General features: G+C 26.0%; 1 protein-coding gene across 2 annotated transcripts in view; it reads left to right on the forward strand.

Annotated features, from left to right (window-relative positions):
- The window catches only part of LOC129984354 (uncharacterized), a 96,093-nt gene that overhangs the window by 60,582 nt on the left and 12,387 nt on the right, over positions 1-23,124 (forward strand). The window contains exons 1-7 of one of the 2 annotated variants that reach the window (XM_056094222.1): positions 9,326-9,712; positions 14,859-14,999; positions 16,243-16,333; positions 17,039-17,115; positions 19,146-19,225; positions 19,501-19,687; positions 21,238-21,462. In XM_056094222.1, coding sequence (XP_055950197.1) covers positions 9,614-9,712; positions 14,859-14,999; positions 16,243-16,333; positions 17,039-17,115; positions 19,146-19,225; positions 19,501-19,687; positions 21,238-21,462 — 900 coding nt within the window. In that variant the 5' untranslated portion in view covers positions 9,326-9,613. Of the gene's footprint in view, positions 1-9,325; positions 9,713-14,858; positions 15,000-16,242; positions 16,334-17,038; positions 17,116-19,145; positions 19,226-19,500; positions 19,688-21,237; positions 21,463-23,124 lie in introns of those variants that run through there. The other variant, XM_056094223.1, reaches the window with a different exon arrangement.

Raw genomic sequence — 23,124 nt, forward strand, 5'->3', positions numbered from 1 at the left:
AATTGATGATGAAAACTTTTTTTTTTGTCTCTAGAAAAGAAATCAAATTTATCATGAATATAGCACAATCCTAGTATTATCCACAAAAATGTAAAAAAGAAAAAAAAAATGAATAAATCCATTACAGCAGATTTCGAAGGAAATGTTGATTTTTCAATATCACAAATAGGACTACCATAATTCAATGATATCGATCGCATAAAGACTGTTTCAAATTGTTTCTTCCAGAAATTTTTTTGATTACCGAGATTTAGATTTTTAACTATAATTTATCATACCAAACACAATGATGAATTAAAAGATCCGAACTAATTTGAAAAAAGTAAATTGAGCTCCCAGTTTTAATATTTATGTGGCAGTATTTTCAATAATGAGATTAGATTTAAAAGTAGATAATAGTTATTCAGAATCGAAACTCAAACATTTTGATTTCGAATGTTTTCTTGTATTTGCGTTTTCTACTTTTCCAATTGTAAGCCAATCTCCATAGTTAATAATCTATGATGACCCATGGTTTTTGTATTCATATTTCACCAAATTTTTTCGAACATCATAAACCCAAATTCTCAAAATATCATGTTCTGACATGATAAAAAATGAGCAAAACTGTTTACTTAATAAAAAAGTAAATAAAGGTAAATGTAAAATTTGATATGAAGAAACAATAAAAGAAAATCATATATATCTAAATCTTTCTTTCTTCACATCAAGACAACTTTGGTTCCTGTGTAGCAACCAAAGTTGGAAGCTGTATTACCAAATCTACTTAAAGGGTAATCATTTCATTGAAAATCGTTAAGTCATCAGTTATTTGCTAGCATAAGAGACAAAAGCAGATTTAAGAAACCCTATGAAATCAGCTCGCAACGTCAGTCACGTGATGAAAGTAAATGCGCATATCATCTACTACTGCCTTCACTCTGTGCAATGATATAATCAGAGACGGATTTCCAATTAGCTAGTTGCTTACGGTTATTAGGCTTAGTAAAGGTCTATAAATAAATCTATTACAAAACTTCATTTAATTCAAATTCTATGAATATTAAAATATAAGAATAACATTATTTCTTTGGCAAGTATAAATGGTCATGTTCCTATATGTTTCGTTACTTTCAATTAATTATTAAATGGTTTTAAGAAAAGCAAAACATCTGATTTAATAATGTTGTGTACAAACGTGAAAACCAGGCAGTCCAAGGTTAAAACATATAAATAAAATGCATAGTCGTAAAGTAAATAAAATTTGAAAAAATAATCTGAAAAGCTCATTAGAAAGTAAAAAAAAATATATATATGCTGAAATTGAAACTAGATCGTCAATCTTATTAAAAGAAGGCAAAATATCTAAATCCGCCATTGGATGCAATGCTACAAAAATTGAATAAAAAATATTTTCACGAACAATTAGAGAAGTAGTCAATTGTTATTTATTTAAAAATTTTATTTATATGCTGCTATCATTTTATAACTGATAAAGAAAAAAAAACTATCTCAAATTAATATTTTTTGGGGAATTTTTACCTAAGTGTTGTTCTTTTATAATATATTTTTCATTTTAATTTTATATTCTCAAATCTCGAGTTTTAAATTTTTTTCCTTTACCCAGAAATTTCCTTTACTGAGCTGAAAGATTGATGGGCTCGGAAAAAAAAATTCTTTATTTTCAGACAATTATTGTTCTGGATATTAATATTTTGTCTATTTTATCTTTAAGATATTTGTGCAACATCATGTTTTCCTAACAAAATTTTAATAAAACGGAACTAATATTATATGGATAAAAAATGCCTAGAATTTAATCAAAAGTCTATTTTTTTTTAACTTTAAAAATTAATTCATAAAAACATGACAATCAGTAGTTGTGATATGAAATTTTGTTGGATTCGTTTATTGAAAAGGATTCATAACAAAGATAACCGTTGTCATATTGAACTAAAATGCAATTTCAGAAGAAATGTAATACAAAAGCATTTTTTCCCCTTGTAAAGAAGACTAATAGGAAAGAAAAAAAATAAAAAAATGATTTCACTGTCAACCGAGATATCCGTCAATTGATTTATCGTTTCGTAAGTCCTGTTAAAAATTGCTACCATTCATTTTGAAAGATAAGAGAAATATTTTGTTATTTCGGAATATAATAGAGCAGTAAAGTTCTTTCTTGCGATTGTTTCTTGGGATATCATTGATGGAATGCTTTCATGATAATGGAAAGGAATTTCAGATAAATTCGAATACCATGTCACAGGAGAGATACCGGATTGCTATTTCATATTGTTTTAGATTATTGTTCGTTAAGAATGTTTCCTCTTGGCTTTCATAATCACCTATTGACTTTTATCTTTGTAACATGAATTATTTGTTACAAACTGAGTTTTATTATGCACTTGCATCATTTTTATCATTACTTTCTTCTTGTCTCTAGAAATAAATCCTTTCGGCTACATGTTTCCCCTTAATTTGTATGAAAGAACAGCAGAAAACGATCGTAATTGAAATTAAATAATAATACTTATAATCAAACCAGTGGGGATGGTTTCCCCGGAACTTTCTCGCATATTCTTTAAAACAGGTTCATCTCCCTTTCCTGTGTATAAAATTATGGATTTTGGGCGAGGCCCTGAATGCCATCAGTGCTCAGATTTTTATTTTCTCACGTCGTAGTTATGTGTTTCGTAGTATAGTCACGGAAAACCGAATTTATGTTTTAACTGCATACCATTGGTGAACAAAAGTTACGAAAGGCCGATTCTTGTCTTGAATCTAGCATTTTTACTGAATTGCGATATTCGATATAATGTTAATACACAAGTACCAGAAAACGAAGTATGTGTTTTGGATGCCATTTTTTTATAGCAATTGAAACCAGAATTTGACATAGAACTACAATTATTGTCACAAGATCACATACTAAATATTACTTATTTAAGTCTTTGCATTACTGAGTAATCGCGTTTACTTTCATGAGAAATACAGTGATAAACAGGCAGATTTGATTTAATATGTGATAAGAATCTAAAAGTACTAAAACTGTGAACTAAATTTAATATACTTAAATTGTTGGATTTTAAAGTTTAGCATAGTTATATTAACGTCCCGTTTTAAAGCAACACTACGGCTTTTTTGGGACGGACCTCGTAATTTTGAACCGCGATCAGAAGACGAGGACGACACCTGAGCTGGCATCCCCCTCTCCACACCAGCGGGAGGACGTTTGGCCAGGACGGTTAACGTGCATCAGGCCCGCTTACACGACGGTTCTTCGGTGGAATCGGGACTCGAACCAGAAACCCTTCGGTTCCGAACGTTGGATTTTAAAGTATCTCGTTTACGTGATGTAACAGTACAGACCCTTGTTTAAAGCTTGAAGGTTCTAAATTTGATATGGACCTCCATTACAGATACTTAATCTGTATACCAAATTTTATCTCCTTCTCGTTTTGTAGTTATTGTGCTTCCTTGTAGTCGGACAGACTTTCTGTGAGTGGATTTCATTCAAAACTTATAAAAATATACAAATTTAATGTAAAGACCACATACTAAATCTCACTCATTTAACTGAAAACGTTTTTGAATTGCCGTGTTCACAGATTCGTTCAAAACCTGATAAAAATCTACAAATTTAATGTAAAGACCATTTACCGAATTTCACCTATCTAGTTGAAAAAACGTTTTTGATTTATCATGTTCACTGATAAGACATAATTTTAAAAATGTGTTTTTCCGGTTCACGGAAGTCTGAAATGAGAAAATACTCCAAAATCTAGAGTTCGAATTTTTTTTTTTTTTTTTTTACTTTCTTTTTGTGTACAAGAAATGAATAATTGTTTTAGATTATCAAAATGATTAGATGCATAAGTCTGCAGCACTCTTTATTTATTCATATTAAATGGAGGTAAATGACTGATTTTAAATTGAAGCAAATTATTAGTTAAATATTTGATTCCATTAAAAAGCACATCTTCCATACTTTCTCTCTATCAGCAGACTGAGTATTTCCTGTAAACTGTGGTCTCATAAAAAATATCTCATAACCCTTTCCACCTCGTCTCATATTCCTAATTTATTCACGCATATTATATCCTGCATCAAATTTTTATATGCGTAACTTTAGAATCTATGTTCATGGCATTTCGAATAAAGACGGAAAAAAAAAAAAAAAGAAAAAAAATTACATTATTAACCTTTTGCACTCGGATGGTGCCTCTCACTCATCATTCAAGAAGGTGCATCATTTTGAAGTTTTATTTATTTATTATTTTGATTTTTAAAATCACCTAAAGAATGGTAAGAAGATGTAGATTAATTTTTCGGTAAAATTCAACTTAAAACTATTATAAATATTTTCTTTTTCATAGCAATAAGCAAGTCCTTGTGTTAGCTGAGTAATTTTGCATCGAATTACTTTTCCAAGTGCAAAGAGTTAATTCTCTATGTTAATGAACTACTTTTAAAGTATTAAAAAACAGAACAAATATGTTTTATTCAAAAAAATGTATATATATATCAATTAACTATACCCTCATATGTTCCTATATATATAATCAACTAAATAGTAAAATGTTTGATTTTGTATAAAGTAAAAATCCAAGTTTGTGAATCTCGCCATTATTATTTGGAAAAGATCACCATAACAGATTAACTATTCTGAAAAAATCCTTTTTTTAAATTTTATTTTATGCATTCATTGTTTAAAAATTTCCTTCTTTATTTTAATTTAATACATAAATTACCTTTTATATTAATTTATTCTTATTAAACCTTAACTTTTCCACTTTAATACTGCACCAATTAGTTGTAAATCATTGTTGTCATACCAGTTAAAGTATTTATTGCAACTAAAAGATGAAAGGTCATATAAGTCTAATAATCCCTAAAAAAAAAAAAAAAAAAAAAAAAAAAACTACCTGTCTTTTGAATATTTTTAACTATAAAACTGAATAAGAATAAACTGCTGAGAATGCACGCAGCAAATTTCGTCATAGAATATACAAATTCTATTCCTGCTCCTCTTCTTTAATAGTTATGTGCAATGTGGGGAAGTTTATTATCGAGATAAAGCAAAACTGACGATAAAATATATTTAATGATGATATAATGGGGAATGATGATTTATGATGTCAAAAATATAATGTTATTGTATGAATGAATACTTTGATATTTATCTACTTTTAAATGTTTGGATATTCATTTTTTTTTAGTACTGAAACCTTATCATTGATATTTAGGAATAAAAATATACCATCATTTTGATTCTTTTATCCAAATTGACTTAAATAAATATAATAGACTGCATACATTCAAAAAATAATAAATTAACAAAATAAAGCTACCTTTTTAATTTGAAATGTCTTTTTGAAATTCGGGAAACACTTTGCACATAGTTATATTTAAAATAATTTTTATATAAAATCCATTCAATAAGCGAAGACTTTAAATTTCGCACATACACTACACTTATACAGTACATCCGCGGAATTGGGTGGCGCGGCCGCCGCGGATAACAAAAATCGCGGATAATCCGAAAAAAGCTAAAAACGGGTATAGCAAAAGAGAAAAAAATCATTCCAACTTTGAAAAATCGTTTTATGTACAATAAAACGTAAAATAAACAGCAGGAAATGTTTAACTAACGCTTAATATTTTAGTATATCACTCAAAACTAACCTAAAATGCATTTTGTTAATGAAAACAGGAAAGTGCTTTGTACTTACGAGAGGCGTCAAGGATACACAGAAAAATGAATACATATGTACTGTTTTAATACTGTAATGTATTATGTAATTACAAAAGCATAACTGTAAAACTACACCTTTTTGAAGAAATCAGTCATTTGTGTTTACTTCTTGCTTTGGAAGCATTTTCTCTTTGCTTGGAAACAGAAAAAAAAAAAAAAAAAAAAAAACTTAGTGCGGCAGGCGCGGATAATCCGCTCCGCGGATAATCCGCCCGCGGATAATCGGGAGTCTACTGTATATATATATATATATATATATATATATATATATATATATATATATATATATATATATATATATATATATATATATACATTTTTCAAAGTAAGCTCATTAAAATAAAATGCATGAAAGGAGATGTTTAAAAAATTTGAAATTTTTTTAATTCAAACTGACATTTGAAGAAGGATTTATATATAAAGAAAACCATAAAGAGAATTTTTATTGAATTGTCATATCGAATCATCCGATGAACGTCTGCTGCTTTTTAGGAATAAATGTAATAAATATAAATATTTGAGATTTTGTTAAGAACGAACAAATGTTGCTCAAGGATCATTGACCTTCGATCATCAAAGAATATATCACTTAATAACAAAAGAAAAAAAAAGCGAAGAAAGGGTTATGCCATCAAAATAAAATATTCAGTGGAATTGAAGTAGAATGAAAAATAAAATTCATTACAAAAGCAGGTAAAATTTGCAATTCGGAACATCTGGTGTGTTTTGTTCGAGAATAAAAGAAGAGTGTCATCCTTTAGAATTTTTATCATCCACTCTGTCCAGTATTGGTTTTGCATTGTGCTCTTTTCGATAGCATGTTCTAGTACTGATTCATACAATTGTCCTTAGCCATGCATGCGGGCTTTGTGAACTGAGAGTTGTTTCCTGCGGTTCTATTGTATAACTTTTTCCTCGTTCACGCGTTTTTCTTTGCCAAATCACACCCCCACGCACTTACATCGATCGAAATTTCACTTTTTTTCACGGCGAGAAAAGCGCGCACTAAAAGTTAGCGGGCTTTCCATGCAAGCTGAGCGGTGATTGGTCACATTCCTGACGATCTTTGCATTCCAGCTGCCGATGGGCACCCTCCCGCCCGCACTTCTTTTCTCCCGCAAGATGCGGTATGTGTCAACGTGGCTGATCGTTTTGAAAACAAAATCGCTCTCTTGGCGATGTGTTGGCGCTTTTGCAAATTTTATGAAGTTTCTCTTTTCTTATTATACTTCTATTGCATTTATAATTAAATGAGTGATAAAACTTTTACAATTCTTAAACGTAATTCCCGATTTGTAATTACTATTCCGATTTAACTAATATTATGTAAAATAAAATTATATAAGAATTATAATAGATCATTTTTATTTGTCTTGTTTTAATCATCAAAGAATGTGCACAGATCTCTCTTTACAAATAATAATAATTTTTTTGCTCGCTAGTACAAACTCATGCAAAATATTTTACAATAATATACTGAGATTCCTACTTTCGATGATGTATCGTAATAAATAGGCATAACATATGCGATATAAAAATTGTCTCGCATTAACATACTTCTAGTAATACGAGCTAGTTAAATAATAGTGACAAATTACTAATGAAACTTCTTAGAATGAGAAAAAGGTCAATAAGTAACTTCAAAATGTATTGCAAAATATTGAAGATATCATTAGTATTTATAAAAAAAAAATCAATGTTTCATGAAATATTTTTATTGCTTGAGAATAAAAGATTACCGAATCAAAACTTAATTATTTTGTTACTGATTACTACCGTAGCTCAATGGCGACTAATTTAATTAGTTCAATGGTTCAAAAAGATTGTAAAAAAACCAAGAAACATAAAATGGGCGAATTGGTAGCTGAGAAAAGAGATCCCCCTTTTGTCGAATGAAAATGGGATCTAGAGCTAAAGAAATACGTGCGAAGCAGTTTAAAATAATTTAAACAACTACTGTTATATTGCACACGAGAAACCCTATAATAAGAAGCATTTCTTAATTTTAAATTTAAATGGTTAGAAAGAGCATTAATTTTAAAAACGCCAATAATTTGTTACGAATATAACAAATTTTACCAACGAATTAGACCCACAGCAACTACTGAGCCGATTTCACTAATTTTATTTCATATAAGATCCCATGGCTCCTAGATATGGTATTAATGGTCTCATGCTCACCAGGACGCTTCATTTGAGCAAAAAATGAAAATATAATTTTCTCAAAAATATAATTCTCAAAAATATAATTTTACTATATATTCTGTATGGGAAAAATTTTGACAGAATCAACCAATCTGAATCGCTTTATCGATTTTGTTAGTTTAATTTCAAATGAACTCTTATGACTCTTAGATACAGTGATCGTTTATAGCTCTATGCTTTATCTTTTATTGAGATTTTGTAAATATATATTTTGATAGAGCCCACCTCCCCCCAATTTCAACAAATGAACTGATTTAGCTACTTTACAAATACAGAAAATTCAGCAGATTACTCTATGCTTATTGAGACAATATAAATTAAAAATATTTTTATTTACTGCTATGGTATGTAATTTCTTAACGTTGACTGATGTAATTAAATTAATAAATCATTGATATCGTAAGCATGTAACTAAATTAATATACTGTTAATATCGTGGACGAACAAATGATCGCCTATCATAATTATTCGATTATTAAATACAATACTAATATTAATTACAAATTTATATTGCAATAATTATAGCATTATATAGTAATTTGACTAATTATAATTATTTAAATTCTTAAATAAATTTTTATAAATTAGTTATATTGTTTCTTTAAATCATTTTGTCTAATGTTTTCTTTTAAACTTTAAACCTTTTTCTTTAAACCTTATGGCTAATTATAAAAAAAGTAACTTTTTAATATGAAAGAAAAAAAAATTATATTTATTCTTCTTCAGATTAAATTAAAAAAAGAAATATTTTAAAAAAGTCAGAAACTCATTTCATAAAAAAAATCCTAAGAAATTTATGCTAAATTTTTAAATTTGAAAATTAAAAAATAAATGATTTAAAACTAAATTATTTTAAAAAAATTATTTCAGCAATAATTTATTTATAAAATGAATGGATTATATTTTAATTAGATTTATTTAATATATTTAAAATTTGAAAGTGAAAGATAGCATTTAAAATATATTCCATTTTTATTTCGATCCTTTTTTATGTTTACTTACAAAAATAAAAATGGTTTTAGAGTTTTTTATTAAAACCGTAGAAAAAATTGTTCTATCTCCCGAATAAAATATTCCATTAAATCGACATTTTTATGAAATACATAGATAACGAAAAAATACAAACATTAATAATCAAGAATACATTAGATATGAAGTGATGTGACTGAATATATGAGTTAATTCTAAAACGATATAATTGTAAAAACTTTCATATTTTGGAGAAAGACAAAATGTATAATGAAAAAGAAAACTTCGCTGTGTAATTTTCGGTTTTCATTTGGCGGAAAAGCAACATGTTGGCGAAAAACGCCAAACGCCATCTGCACACAGCTACTGCGCACGATACAAACCTAAACGGCGAAGCGAATAGGTCTCCGTATATTTTTGCATGCAGTTTGAGCGGAGATGTTTTGATCGTATCATTTGGTTCTTTAGAGGAATTCACGCTTCAAGATTGGAATTTATGTGTTATTAGTGTAAACATTTGTGTGTCGACATTAAGTCTTCAAGCGCTTAATATTTTGTCGAATATGTACCATAATTTTAAGAGATGAAACAAAAACTATGTTCCTTTCAATGTGCCTTTTCAATTTTGGATTAAACAAGAATTTAGCCTGAAAAAAAAAAGAGCATTTGTTGTGTTGTGCATGACGTGCAAAACAGAGTTTTCGCATGCCGAACTTAGCTCTCAACCGTACCATCACACGCTTTTACAATTCATATTCCATGATTTTTGGACGTAAAACGTCAAGTGGCGAAGCGGACGAACAGGTAAGTTGGAACGAAGTGACCCCAATTAACGTAGTTTCATTATTATTGCAAAACGCTTCGGTATGCTAATGATCATTTTTTTTTTCTTCTACCACATAAAATGCGGCTGCACCTTGTTAAGGTGTCTTACGTAGGATTATATTATCATTTCTGTCATTATGCATAAACTGTTTCATTCAGTTTTCAGAAAAAATAAATATATATATATTTTGATTAAGAGATATTCCCACTTTCACACAATTCATTTACACTTGTTTTATAATTTTTTTTTTTAATTTTGTTAATAAATGGCTGGCATGTGTTTATTATTTGGGGTTTTGGAAATGCGAAATTGTATTGAGTTAATTAGGATCCGTTGCCATTAATTTTATTTAAGTACAATTTTCTATTTGTAGTAGAATATTAAACCATATTAATTTCTAGTAAAATTTTGAAATGACAAATGTTGTGTAATTATTAATTCATATTAAAAATGCTATTAATGTCTTGTCTCAGCTATTAATGTAAATTTTGAGAAGAACATAATTCTTTAAGGCTATAGTTTGTAATTAAATTTAAACGCTTATTCTACTGGAAACACAAATTAGAAGTAAATTATATGTTTATAATATATTTGCTGAGGAAAATACACTTTTTGTTTAATGTTTTATAAAAATTTACAGTTAGAAGTTTAATATTGAAGCTGAATATGAAGTATTCATTTGCAGTTGATTGATAATCTTATGTATAAAAATTGGGATAAATACTTTAAATGTTAGTGATTATTTTACTGTTTTATGAACTACCTCTTCTGTTCTTAAGTTTGAATCTAAAAAGGAAATATCTGTTGAATATTTATAAAAATATAACATTAAAGATTAAAAGTGACAATTTATAATATCCTAATTATCATTTTTTAAAAGTGTTATATCTCTTTTTTAAGTAAAACTAATATATATATATATTGGAATGCAAGTTATATTATGAAGGAAATAAATTAGAATTGAAGTTTTAATGAAATATTCAGTTGCTGAATTTGGTTAATCACTTCTTTCATGAAATTCTATTTAATATTTGAAGCATGGAAAGAAAATCATTTATATATCTATCAGTAAGAGTAAAATTTTTCAATATTTCCAGATTGATTTAATCATAATATTACAATATTTTGGAGAATATTAATTAATTGGTAATGTAATGTATAGGGGGAAAAAAAACAAACAGCATGTTACCAATTTGCAAGCAGCACATTAATTTGCTCATCAGGTAATGAAATAAATGCAAAACTCTGTCATTTTATATCTCTGTACTTTGTTTCTCTCTCTTATATGCACACACATTCTTTATTTTCATTTAGAATTTTTAGTAATTTGTAAATGTAGTCTGAATATACTTTGAATAAGTTTTTTTGAATCTTTGTTTTTTCTGACAAAATTCACTTCTTCTATATGATTTTCATTCATAACAAGGTACATATATGTATATTTTTTATTTAAGTCATGAATGCCAGAAATGAAATTGTATATTAACTGATATATACATTTTCTTTTCTTCATTATTGAATTCTTTAAATGCTGATAAATATTTAAAGAATTTAACAAGGAAGAGCTACATTTGCACTGAACAAAAATTAATATTTTTTAATTTTAGAGAAATGTAAAATATCTAATTTTATTCATTCTAAATCAATTCATAGATTTCTTATATTATTTGGAATCTTTATGGAGTAAATTATTACTGTACATAATTTGTAGATACTATTCTCGTAATTTTTCATGACAGTTAGCAGTAATAAATTAAACTGATTAATAAGTATTTGAATATTAGATAAATGCATAGAAAAGAAAAAAAAGCAAAATCAAAGTTTTTTTTCTGCCTTGTATTATTATGAAGAAATATTTTTTCTTCTTTCTCATAACTTTCATCATTTAAAAATTGTTCACTTCTCTTGCTATCATTTTCTCTGTTTTTTCATGGTTGAATTGGCATCGTATGATCTAATAGCTTGTGAATGCCAATGAAGTAGTATTGATTCAGGTAGGAAGATCCTTCTTTTTCTTGCTTGAGTGATTTTAAGATTATTATACTGTAAATAGAAGAAAGTGGTCATCAATTTAAATTTGGAAATTATGTTTATTTTGTTGAATTCTAAACTATGAGAAGTTGCAAGTTAAGATGTTTATTTTGTTGTAATTCTGTGAATTTAGTCGTTTTTGGACCATTGGCTATGTTAGTTTCATTTAAATTCAGTATATTATTCTTTTATAAAGATGGGATGCAATGAGACTTTTTGATCATTGTAAAAATTTAACCTTGTTAGTTTGGTATTTATAATTTAAAGATCAAAGTCTGTAACATAATATATATTTATATATTATGTATATATATTTATATACATATATGTATATATATATTTATATATTATGTTATGTTATTGACTTTGATTTTAGAAATACATGCAATATATCTTGTATACTTTACTCTTCAAGACATTCTTCATAAATTTAGACAAGATGAAACATAATAGAATTTAAATGATGAATATTGGTTTATTTTTTTGTTTAGAATTCAGATAGCTACTGCATCTCGATTCTAAATATTGAGATAGTAATGCATTTTCTCATTTTAACTACTTTATTGTATTTTGAGCTTTCATATTTGTCTTCGGAGCAAAGAAAGAAATACCCCATTAAAATATGACAGTTTTACTATAGAATGGCCAAGCTTGTGAATCTACAATTTTTACATGCAGATTCTAAATGTAGATCTTTTTAATTACACTAAATTCCATAGAACAATATTAAAAATATTTAAATAGAGATTTGCAGTATTTGTTTTCATGTATTTGTTATACATACATACACGGTATCTAATAATTTTTTTCTGTAAAAATTTCAAAATGTGTCATCACATAAAATTCTGATAAAGAATTTGTGTGAACAGATATGAGCAAATGGCAATGCTTATGATCTGTGGTTTTTAAAGATTCAAATTACAATTTCATGATTTTTTAATGAATTTATATTTCTGCATATGAAGTACATTTAGCTTTACAATATCTTCAAATTTTAGTCTGGAGATTTTGCAGAATTATAGTCTTTAATCTCCCCTAGTTAGTTTTTATTTCATATGTTATGAAACTTGATAGCTTAAAAATCTCAAATATAGAGTGGAAAATTCAACTTATGATTTATCTGTTCAAATTATTTATCTGTGATGAGACTAAACAAATGAGCTGTTATGGAAAACAAATAACTACATTTATATTAGAACTTGCATCTTAAGAATATATGAAATGTGTATAATTGTAAACAATTTATGGCAGTTATATCCAAAATTTATTTAAAAAAAAAATGAAAAAATAAAGAAGAAAGATTGACATAGCCACTTATAAACTTAGCTGAAACTGGTTTTTTTTTTTTTTTTTGTCTGTTCCGATTTTTCACATTATATTGAGAGAATGCAGATTCTGCCAAGGAGAATTGAAATGAAAGTATTATATGGAATATGAGAAAATTGAGGCCAGAATGCTTCCACTGGTATTCTTTTCCAATTGTGTATTGAGTGTAATGCCATTATTAATGCACTATTAAGAGCAATTTTTTTATCTGTTGTATCAATGATTTTTCAGACTTTGTCTCATTTTGTATAGTCATATCGATTTGTTTCTTATCCATTTAATGTCTATTTTATTTCACTTATATGTTTTTATTATCAAGAATCCTATTGAAGTGATTTTAGTAATATAGATTTACTTTTCCGCAAGACATTTTGAGTAAAAATTTTCTATTTTTGTAAAAAATTTTTAATTCCTCATGTAAATTTTGAAATCTTTGTTGAAAACATATTTGCTTTTTTATTGCATTATTTACAATTTGTCGAGTTACATATGAATAACTGTTATTAACATATAAAAAACATATTCTGTATAAACATATTTTACTTATTTTTAAGTGCTTCCATAATTTTTTTTGATATAATGCAATATTATATCTTCGCATAGCTCAAATCTCTAAGTTATTCTTAGTATTGTAATAATCGTGTTAATGTTATTCATCTTAAAAAAAACCCAACTTTCTTAAAACTCTTAAGTTTTTGGAAAGATAGTTTTGATATTTCTTTGTTTTTACATTAAATGTATTTTAGTACATAAGGGTAAAACAGGTTTGTGTTTTTGTTAATAGAAAGCATAGTAAAACAATTCCCTGAATATGTTCTAAATAAAATAATACTTCAGTAAAATAACATTCTAAATGAAGAATTTATTTCACTTTAGTTCTCTTTATGACTGTTTCATGAAAATAATTTAACTTTTGCATTGTATTTATTTCATTCCTTGTGATCAGTGTTTTTATAATGAAATATACAGTTATAACTTGTAGTTTGTAATCACTTACATGTAATATGATACATATAAATGCTTACTAATGTATGGTATATGAAGAATTATTTTAAAACTAGAAAAATTCATCAAAGCTTAATATTGATCATAAAATTAGTCTGTTTTATGACTAAATTATAGTTTAATGAATTTAAAAGATATTGAAATCTCTTATTCTATACAATGTTTATTTCTTTGCAAATTTATTTTTAATTATAACAATAGTATATACACACATACATACACACACACACACACAAAAAAAAAACACACCCATGTGTGTTTAACAATAATGTGATTTGCCTGCATATAAATGCAGTAAAACAATGCAAATTATTATTGCAAAATTGGGAGAAAATTCATGAAAATAAAATTAGCATTATTGAAAAGCTTATATTGAGAATTTTAAATTGTTGTTAATATGATTTTTGTCTATTAATATGCTATGATATTATTGAGACTGAACATAAAAATTCAGTTAATTATTTACTAAAAATCTGATTAAAATTTTGAGAAATCTTTACTAGTTAAGAAGTATTATGTATATTAAATTAGTTAAGTCAGACAATCTACACATACTACCCAGCCCATAAATATTGTCATGTTAAAAAATTTTGTTAGCTCTTTCATTTAAAATGTATATTCTTTAAGCTAGCAATCTTAATGAAAAGGAAATCTATTACATAAATGATTTTTTTTGTTAACATTTGGCCAGTATCAGATTAAAAAAATCTATTTATAGATTTCTGTTTTTTAATAGACATTTTTTTCTTCTTTTTGTTCCAGTGGAAAGGTGAAAAATGTCTTAATACCATGCGCCAGTCTTTCCACAGGTCTTTGACTACCTGTAGGGCCCCACTGCCTCCAGGAAAGAAATATGTTGCTGTACAGTTCCTTACTAAAGAGCTTATATTTTATGTTGTAGATGTAAGTCACTTCAATTTAACTAAATTTTTTTTATAGTATAAGCTATTTTGATATTTATGAGGTTGTAAAATTTATATCGACTTTTCAATTATTTGTTAATATTAAAGCTGAATTGGTTTTTAATTTATACCATGTTAGTTCTAGTTCCAAGGTATTTCCCTAATTCTAAATTGTTTCATCTTTCTCTAATCTTATCTGCTGATGCTATAATGCATAGCAAAATATTGAGTGTTAATTGTTAAAAGCTATTTTAATTGTTAAAAGCTATTTAGTAATGACATACTATACTAGTGTGCTACACATTCTAAAAGCATGAGAAATTTTTTGTAGGGGGGAAGGCAGGGGGAGAATACCATATATATTACTTGCTAAAATGACTTAATTTCAGAGATAAAGGAATCAGTTTGTGACATTTGCTAAAAAATTCCAACAGAAATTTTTAAAACGATAAATTGTTTTCTCTGAATCATCAGTAGAATTGGCTATGTTATTATAACTTTCTACAAGTTGTACACAATGCTAGTACATGTTTAGGCAAATATCTAAAATGCATAATCTGTAGTTATAATGTTGTTAGGATTAAATTATTATTTATATTGCAACTGATTCTTTTTGAAATATATTATGTCTTATCAATCTTTTGCTTTTCTACTGTGAAAGAAGCATAATTATGTAGGCAATCTATATTTTAATATATATTTGAATAATTGAGGACATTTTACTTAAAATTATTGTCTTGCATAGTAAATAGAAATATTACATATTTTTGATTCTATTATACTTCTGATTTGTATTTGTTCTTTGGTCTTGTTATTAATTTTCATTTCATGAAATAGGTTGGAATTCAAATCTGTTAAGAAAGCTTTTTAATAGTTAGAATATTAATATATTTTAAAAAACAAAAAAAATTTTTGATCTTATTATGGGATAAAGAAATTTAGATTTCGAGATTTAAAATGCTGTTGCAAATTGTTGCAAGATCTTGAATTTAAAAATAAGCTTGCTTAATTAAAATATAACAACTTTATCATAAAATTTTAGTTTTGACTGAAAAAAAAAATGCTCCAAATCTTTGAACTTAATATATATGTATATATTCTCAAGTGAATTCTTTTATGTATTTCAAATATGTTGTAAAAGAGTAAGGGGGAAAAAAATATTATTTTCGATCTTGAAATTTATTTACTAAATGTGTATAAATAACAAGTGAACTAACTGTATTTAAAATATCTCTGTATTTTAGGCCAAAGGAAAAGGACAAGAAGTATTTGATGAAGCTAGTAAGCATCTAGGTCTTTCAGATGCAGAACTTTTTGGGCTTGCATTTTATCAAGGTAAGTTATATATTTGTTTGAAGTGGGCTATTTTATTCCAAAAATTGTACAAGCAACGATTTATGTAATTTAAACTTTATTATCTAACATGAAAAAATTTGTTCTTTATAATTTCATTACATAAGCCTATGACAAAGAATACACTATATTCTATTTTAAAATAGTCTTTTTACTAGCTTTGTTTTGAGTGTGCTCTTCATTTGGGAAGTATTAAAATTGATTTTTGGTTACAGTTTAAAATAAAAATTTCATAGTCTTAACATTTTGAATTTATTCATTCTTTTTATCTGTGGCTTTCATGCACATTTAATTTTATCACCTGTGGTATATAAAGTAGCTCAATAAACACTTTAAGCTGCATTCATAATTAATCTTGTTAATGATGTTTGCATACTTATTGCAAGTTATTGTAAATATCAAATAAAACTCAAGAAATCTTGGAATACGAAAAATTAATTTTTTTCTTCATTTTGGTACAAAAAATTAATTTTTCAGCTTTCAGTTGTTACATTGCTGTTAGTTATTCTATTGTTTTATTCCTTTTAAATATCTAGTTTTGCATGTTTATATAAGGTAGGAAAAGTTTAATGCTTTTGTTTTTTTTGTCTAATATTCAGAATTGATTTTTTATGAAAAACTGCATTTTTTTTTTATTTTATACCCTGCTTGTTATATGATTTGATGTTATTTATTTTTTCTCCTTAGATGGTGATTACATTTTTATTGATCTAAATTTGAAAGTCTCCAAATATGCTGTGAGAAGTTGGAAAACAAATACAAATGTAAGGCAGTTATGGAAGATTGATCATTCTACAAATAAATTTTAATGTGCACATAATTTTATTTCATGAATACTTTTTAGCATATGTTTTGTTTGATAAATATTTAGCCATTGAGAATGAATTTATTGTGATACTAAATTGGATATTTCAATTAAACATGATGGAAGGCTTTTTTTAAAAATTATAATGAAACTATTAAACTTTATTTATTATTGTATAGATTATTTTTCCTATATTTTTTCGATGAAACTATTTTTTTAATTCTTAAATATTAAAAAAAAAATGATTTTTCAAGCTTTTAAATATTTTTTTAAAAATAGATTGATATATATTGCCAATATAATTCTAAGTACTGTTTATCAAATAGTTTTATCAAAATACGTAAACTGATATTACTTTTACCAGGTGGCTCTAGTTTTTGAAATAATAATGCATGTATATTCTCATTATTTTAATAGTGTTTGCAATCTACTAATTTCTGCTACTGAATTTTTAATATTAATTTACCTATATTTATTCATTGTGTTATATATCACAATAGAGGTGATTTGAATTAGTGGTTTATTATGAGATCTTGTTTTTTCAAAGTAATATTCAGAACTTTTACTATCTAGATTTAAAAAATGCTGTTTAAAGCCTTATTTTAAAATAACAATTTATAAAATTGGAGAATAAAAAAAAATTCTTCCAAACAAAAATTGAAATGGTGATTTTATATATTGTAGTCATTTTTCTTAGTTTCTCTTTTTTACATGGAAATAGAATATGAACCAAAAAAATGGAGGCTTTTAATAGAAAGTTCTAAACATATGTTGTTAGATAATGATCATTACTATGTTTCTCTTTTAATTATTTATTCTGTAAAGTTTTAGCAAGAAAATCAAAATGTTGAAATAGTCATGCAGAAGCTTTTCAATTATGAAAGTCAACAATCTGTTTTTATTAATGTGTAGATGGTTAATTTCCTACTGGAACAACAAAGCTGATATACAAATTCTTTTGCTTCTGTAAAAATATGACTGACTGAGATCATTGGAAAAAATATAAAATGCCATTTAAAGAAAGTGCTGATTTTAGGTACAATGATTATAACAGTACAAGGAACCATCACTTAATAGAACTAAGATAATTATCATATCACTTCAAAAATGTCCTAAAGGGGAAAATTATGTTGGATACTTATGTTAGTTAATTATGTTGGATACTTATGTTAGTTAATTATGTTGGATACTTATGTTAGTTAATTATGTTGGATACTTATGTTAGTTAATTATGTTGGATACTTATGTTAGTTAATTATGTTGGATACTTATGTTAGTTAATTATGTTAGTTACATTTATTGAACATTTCCAAGTCTGAGAAATGAAAATTTGATAGCCAAGACTGTTGATAGTCCTCAAATTTGTAAATTCATTAAAAACACTAAAATATATATAATATTTTATCTTTTGCTTGATCATGATTCATCTTAGTGATTAAGATTTTTTTTTTGAGCAACAACAAAGAAGAGAATTATGAAAAATATGCCTGAAAGTTTTGAAAAGATTGGTGCTAATATGAAAATAAAAATCCCTTTTTTAAAACCCCATTTTAATGAAAAATAATGAGAAAGTTCCACAAGGGTATCAAAGTAATGGAGCAGAAATCAAAGCATGTCGGATTCATAATGATGGCAGACGAATGCTTAAGCCTCCAACTCCAAATTTACACTGCATATGAAAGGAAATTATTTAGTTTTAATTTCATTGGACTTATTGTAACATCGTGTATTTTTTAATATATTATTGCTGCTTTAGTATATCATAATTATTCATCTATTTCTATTTTTTGGAAAATTATTTTAAGCAATAGTATATAAATAATATTTTCTGTTATTCTTATGATTAATTTTATTTTTAAAGAATTTTCTGAGGCAAAATTAATGAATTATAAATTTTCTTCCCCTTGCACACTTTAATATATTTTTAAAGCTTTTTTTTTAACTAGAATTATATATAATATAATATAATATTTAATTCTTTATTTCTAGGGCATTGGAGGGGATGGACAGCCACTTTTAGTTTTGCATATGAGAATAAAATATTATGTTGATTGTCATCTGTTAATCAAGTAAGTAATGCAGCAATTATATAGTTCAGCTTTTAGTTTGTTTTTCTCTTCTATCTATGGGACCATATTAAATTATTTATAGTTTTAATTTTCATGTATTTCTGAAAATAAGAAATTCAAACAGTTGTTAAGTTATTATTGTTATTTATTTGTGTAAGTTTTACTTGGTAATGCTTTGTATATTTAATGTATAAACAAATATTTTATGGCCTTTGATTTTATTCTGCATTAAACATTCATTTTCCAAGTGCTATAACACACATTCTATTTTCTAGTGAAAAGGTTGTTCGGCATCATTACTATCTACAACTTAGGGAAAATGTGAAGAACTACTTGCAGCCTCTTAGTGAAGAGAAATCCTTTCTTCTAGCTGCACTAGCATTGCAGGCAGATTTAGGAAATTACAATGAAGAAAAGCATAAAAATCGCTACTTTGAAATTTACAATTATTTTCCAGCATGGGTATGTATAAAGATTATTTCAATTAGAATGTTGCTGATAGAATAAAAGCTGATATACTGTTTTCAATATTTATGTGTAATGAAACATTATCTTAAAAATTAATATTTGAATTAGAGATCCTTACTATTTTTATTGTTTATTGAAATTGCTTTATCTAATTATTAATTGTCATTATACCTATTGAAAAAATGCATTCATTGCAAATGTGCATAATCTTATACAAATTAGTATTTCTCATTTTTCTTCTTCTTTTCAATATTGAAAATCAGAGTTCAAGTTCTGTAATTGGCCATGGTGCTTTAAAATTAAAATAGAATTATGGATATTTTTCATAAAATTGTACTTCTTAAAATAAACACATTTTATTCTAAATCAGAATTTCTTAAACCTCGATTCACAATCTGAAATTTGGTTAATGGAATAATATTGATCTATGGAAATTTTCTGAGTGACTCTTCAAATTTTATAAGTAAAAAATATTGAAAAAAAAATTGTTATAAAAGTTTTCATTCAAATGTAACATTGTATTATCATATTGGGGACAAAACGTATTCATAAAATTGAAAAATCTATATAATCAATTGTTTTATGAACAATATTTAATGTGTATTTATCTTGTAAACAGTATACTTTGTAAAAGCTGTAACAACAAAAACAATATAATAAATGTGCATTATATATTTGAAAAAAGCTTCTATTAGAATAATGGAAAAATTGCTGATGAGCACTTATCAATTCTGTATGTTGAAATCTGTTGATACGAGTTCTGATAATAACTATATAGTAAAGTAAGACTGTTTTATTTTTTCTCATTAATTTTTTTATTTTTCTATTCATTTTTAAAAATTTTTACTCTTAAAATTTTTTATCATTCAAAAAGATTCTGCCAAAAAGAATAGCATAAAACCATTTTCTAACTATAATTAAATTTGAAGAAGTGTGAGCTTTTTATTGGGTATGTTGATGTCTCAAAACTCATATCCACCTTGTGGATGAAATGATCTCAAGAATATCATTTCAGAGTATTCATTCTATGACATTAATGAAATGATTTGTTGGTTTTGTAACTTTCCATTTAGTTGTTACTGAGTTATTTGTAACTTTCTGATTGATTTCTGTTTAACCCTTTTTTTTTGTTAATATTCTGATATTATTGGTTCATTATCATTAATTCTTATGTCTTATATAGTGGATCTTATTTGCAAAGTTGGTTTTCTGCAAATTATGCTTTTAAAAATTGAAATGTAAAAGAAATGAATATTTTGAATGTTAGAAAAATTGTGTCCTTAGTATTTGTGGTTTTTTGTGTCGTTTATTAGCTGTTTGATGTTTATTATCTGACAGTTTTTATGAACAGAGAAAAAAAATCATATATAGACTCTTGATGGATTCTTTCTAGTATTTGTTATTATTATTAATATAACTTGATTGTATCGAATTTGGGCATTTTCCACCCTTTTAATCAAACAATTTTAGTTTGCCCTTTAAATAGTTTGCAAAATCATCTGTTTTATGTTTTTTTTAACAAATATATCTTTTTTTCTTTTCAGATTGTAAAAAAGATTGGAGAGGATTTCATAATTCGCAATATACCTGCCCTCCACAAAGATAATGCAGGGCTTAGTCGAGGAGAAGCACAAGTTGGTTATATCAAAGAAGCTTCCGATATTTCTGCACCCCATAATTTACATTTTTATAAAATGAGGAGAAAGAAGGGGAAGATTTGGGGCAATGTCTGGTTAGGCATCGGAGACAGTGGGATTCATATATATGAGGTGAGTGTTGTTATAATATTTGTTAAAAAAAAGATCTTTCCACTTTTTTTTTAATCATGTGAATTAAATTTTTTGACATGAATTTTGATGTGATGTGGACTAAATGTTTAATGGGAGTTATTGAATCACTTATTTGACAGTTAGTGTTAAAATTTGAAGACGGAAATAAAAAGAACAGGAGATTGTGAAACATTTGGACATAAAATTATTTTTTCACCCATTTTTTTTCTCAAGGTTTTGTTATTAAAATGGCATATATTTACTTTTATCTAATTGTGCTTGTTGTTTTGATTGCTTCTATTTCTTTTGAGTGAGGTCTTTGAATTAAAAAATTTTGTCAGTTCTCTATAAATGTCATAGTGTATGAATGCATCTTGCAAGGCTTTCTTTGTGTATTGCAAATTGAAAAAATTATTTGAATTTTGAACTCATGCAAAATAATGTCATTTTAAACGAATCAATCGCCTACAGCTATAAAAAAGTATTTGTTTATATCAGTGAGAACTAAAATTATTACTGTTACTGTTGATAGATTTATTCATTAGATTGCTGATTGAGATTATTCAACTGCTGATTATTTTCTTTCATTAGAAAAAAAAAAGATTAATAATTTTGAATTTTAGATTGGAAATCAGCATTTATTTATTTAAAAAGCAAATTCACTTTTTTCAGTTATATTTAAAAAAAATTTTTCTTTTCATTTACTGATTTTTTTTATTTGCAAGATCAAAATGTAAGTAATGTGATTAAATTAAAAAATTCTTGATGAAGAAATTTAAATAAATTTGACTTATTCTTAGATGTACAAATTAGGTATAATAAATTAATCATTTATTAATTACTTTTTGTTAATTTACTTTTCAGTGTATGAATTGTTTATTAATATTTTACTTGCTTTCATTTGAAAATAATGTTTTCTTAACAGTATGCAAGTTTAATTCTCATAGATTCCAAAATTATTGAATTTTTAAAAATAATTTTGCTAATTTTAGTTTTTATGACATCTGCAATGGGACTTATACTATTACATATTCCACTTTTAATTACATTCACTTCTTAAAATTGTGATTAATTTCTTTTTTCTAATTGAAACTTTTCTGGAGTGAGTGTCTTTGCAGTTATGTCATTTAATGCAATGTTCAATTTATCCTGTATTTTAACTATTTTTATGGTGTGTATGTAGATATTATAACAAAAGTAATTTTAGTGTTCATCAATTGTATTGTTTTATTAAGTGCTTTTTATGTTCCTTTGTATTTCTCATTTTATGACTTGAAAAATGACTGATTTTATGAAATCAAATATTATTGATTCATTGGTTGAAGAATGGTGAATATTTTTATTTGATTTTGATTAATATGAAGTTAAAACTATATATAATATAGCCACTTGGAATAAAGCTTTTAATATAATTGAATACTGTTAGTCATAGAATAAACTAAGGCTTTTAAATTTTAAAAAACATTTTTAAATATAAAAAATCCATACATAAGAATTATATACGAGCAAAAATCCAACTTTATCCAAGTTTTTGAAATATGCTAGAGTAATTTGTCTTGTAGTGGCATTCTATTAAAAAAAAAAGTTTTACATTGATGTTATTTTAGCAGAACAAAACTTTTGTTTATGGTTTTATTAAAGTTTTTTTTTCTATTCTGTCTT

Source organism: Argiope bruennichi, chromosome 9 (assembly GCF_947563725.1).
Source record: "Argiope bruennichi chromosome 9, qqArgBrue1.1, whole genome shotgun sequence".
Taxonomy (NCBI): Eukaryota; Metazoa; Arthropoda; class Arachnida; order Araneae; family Araneidae; genus Argiope; species Argiope bruennichi.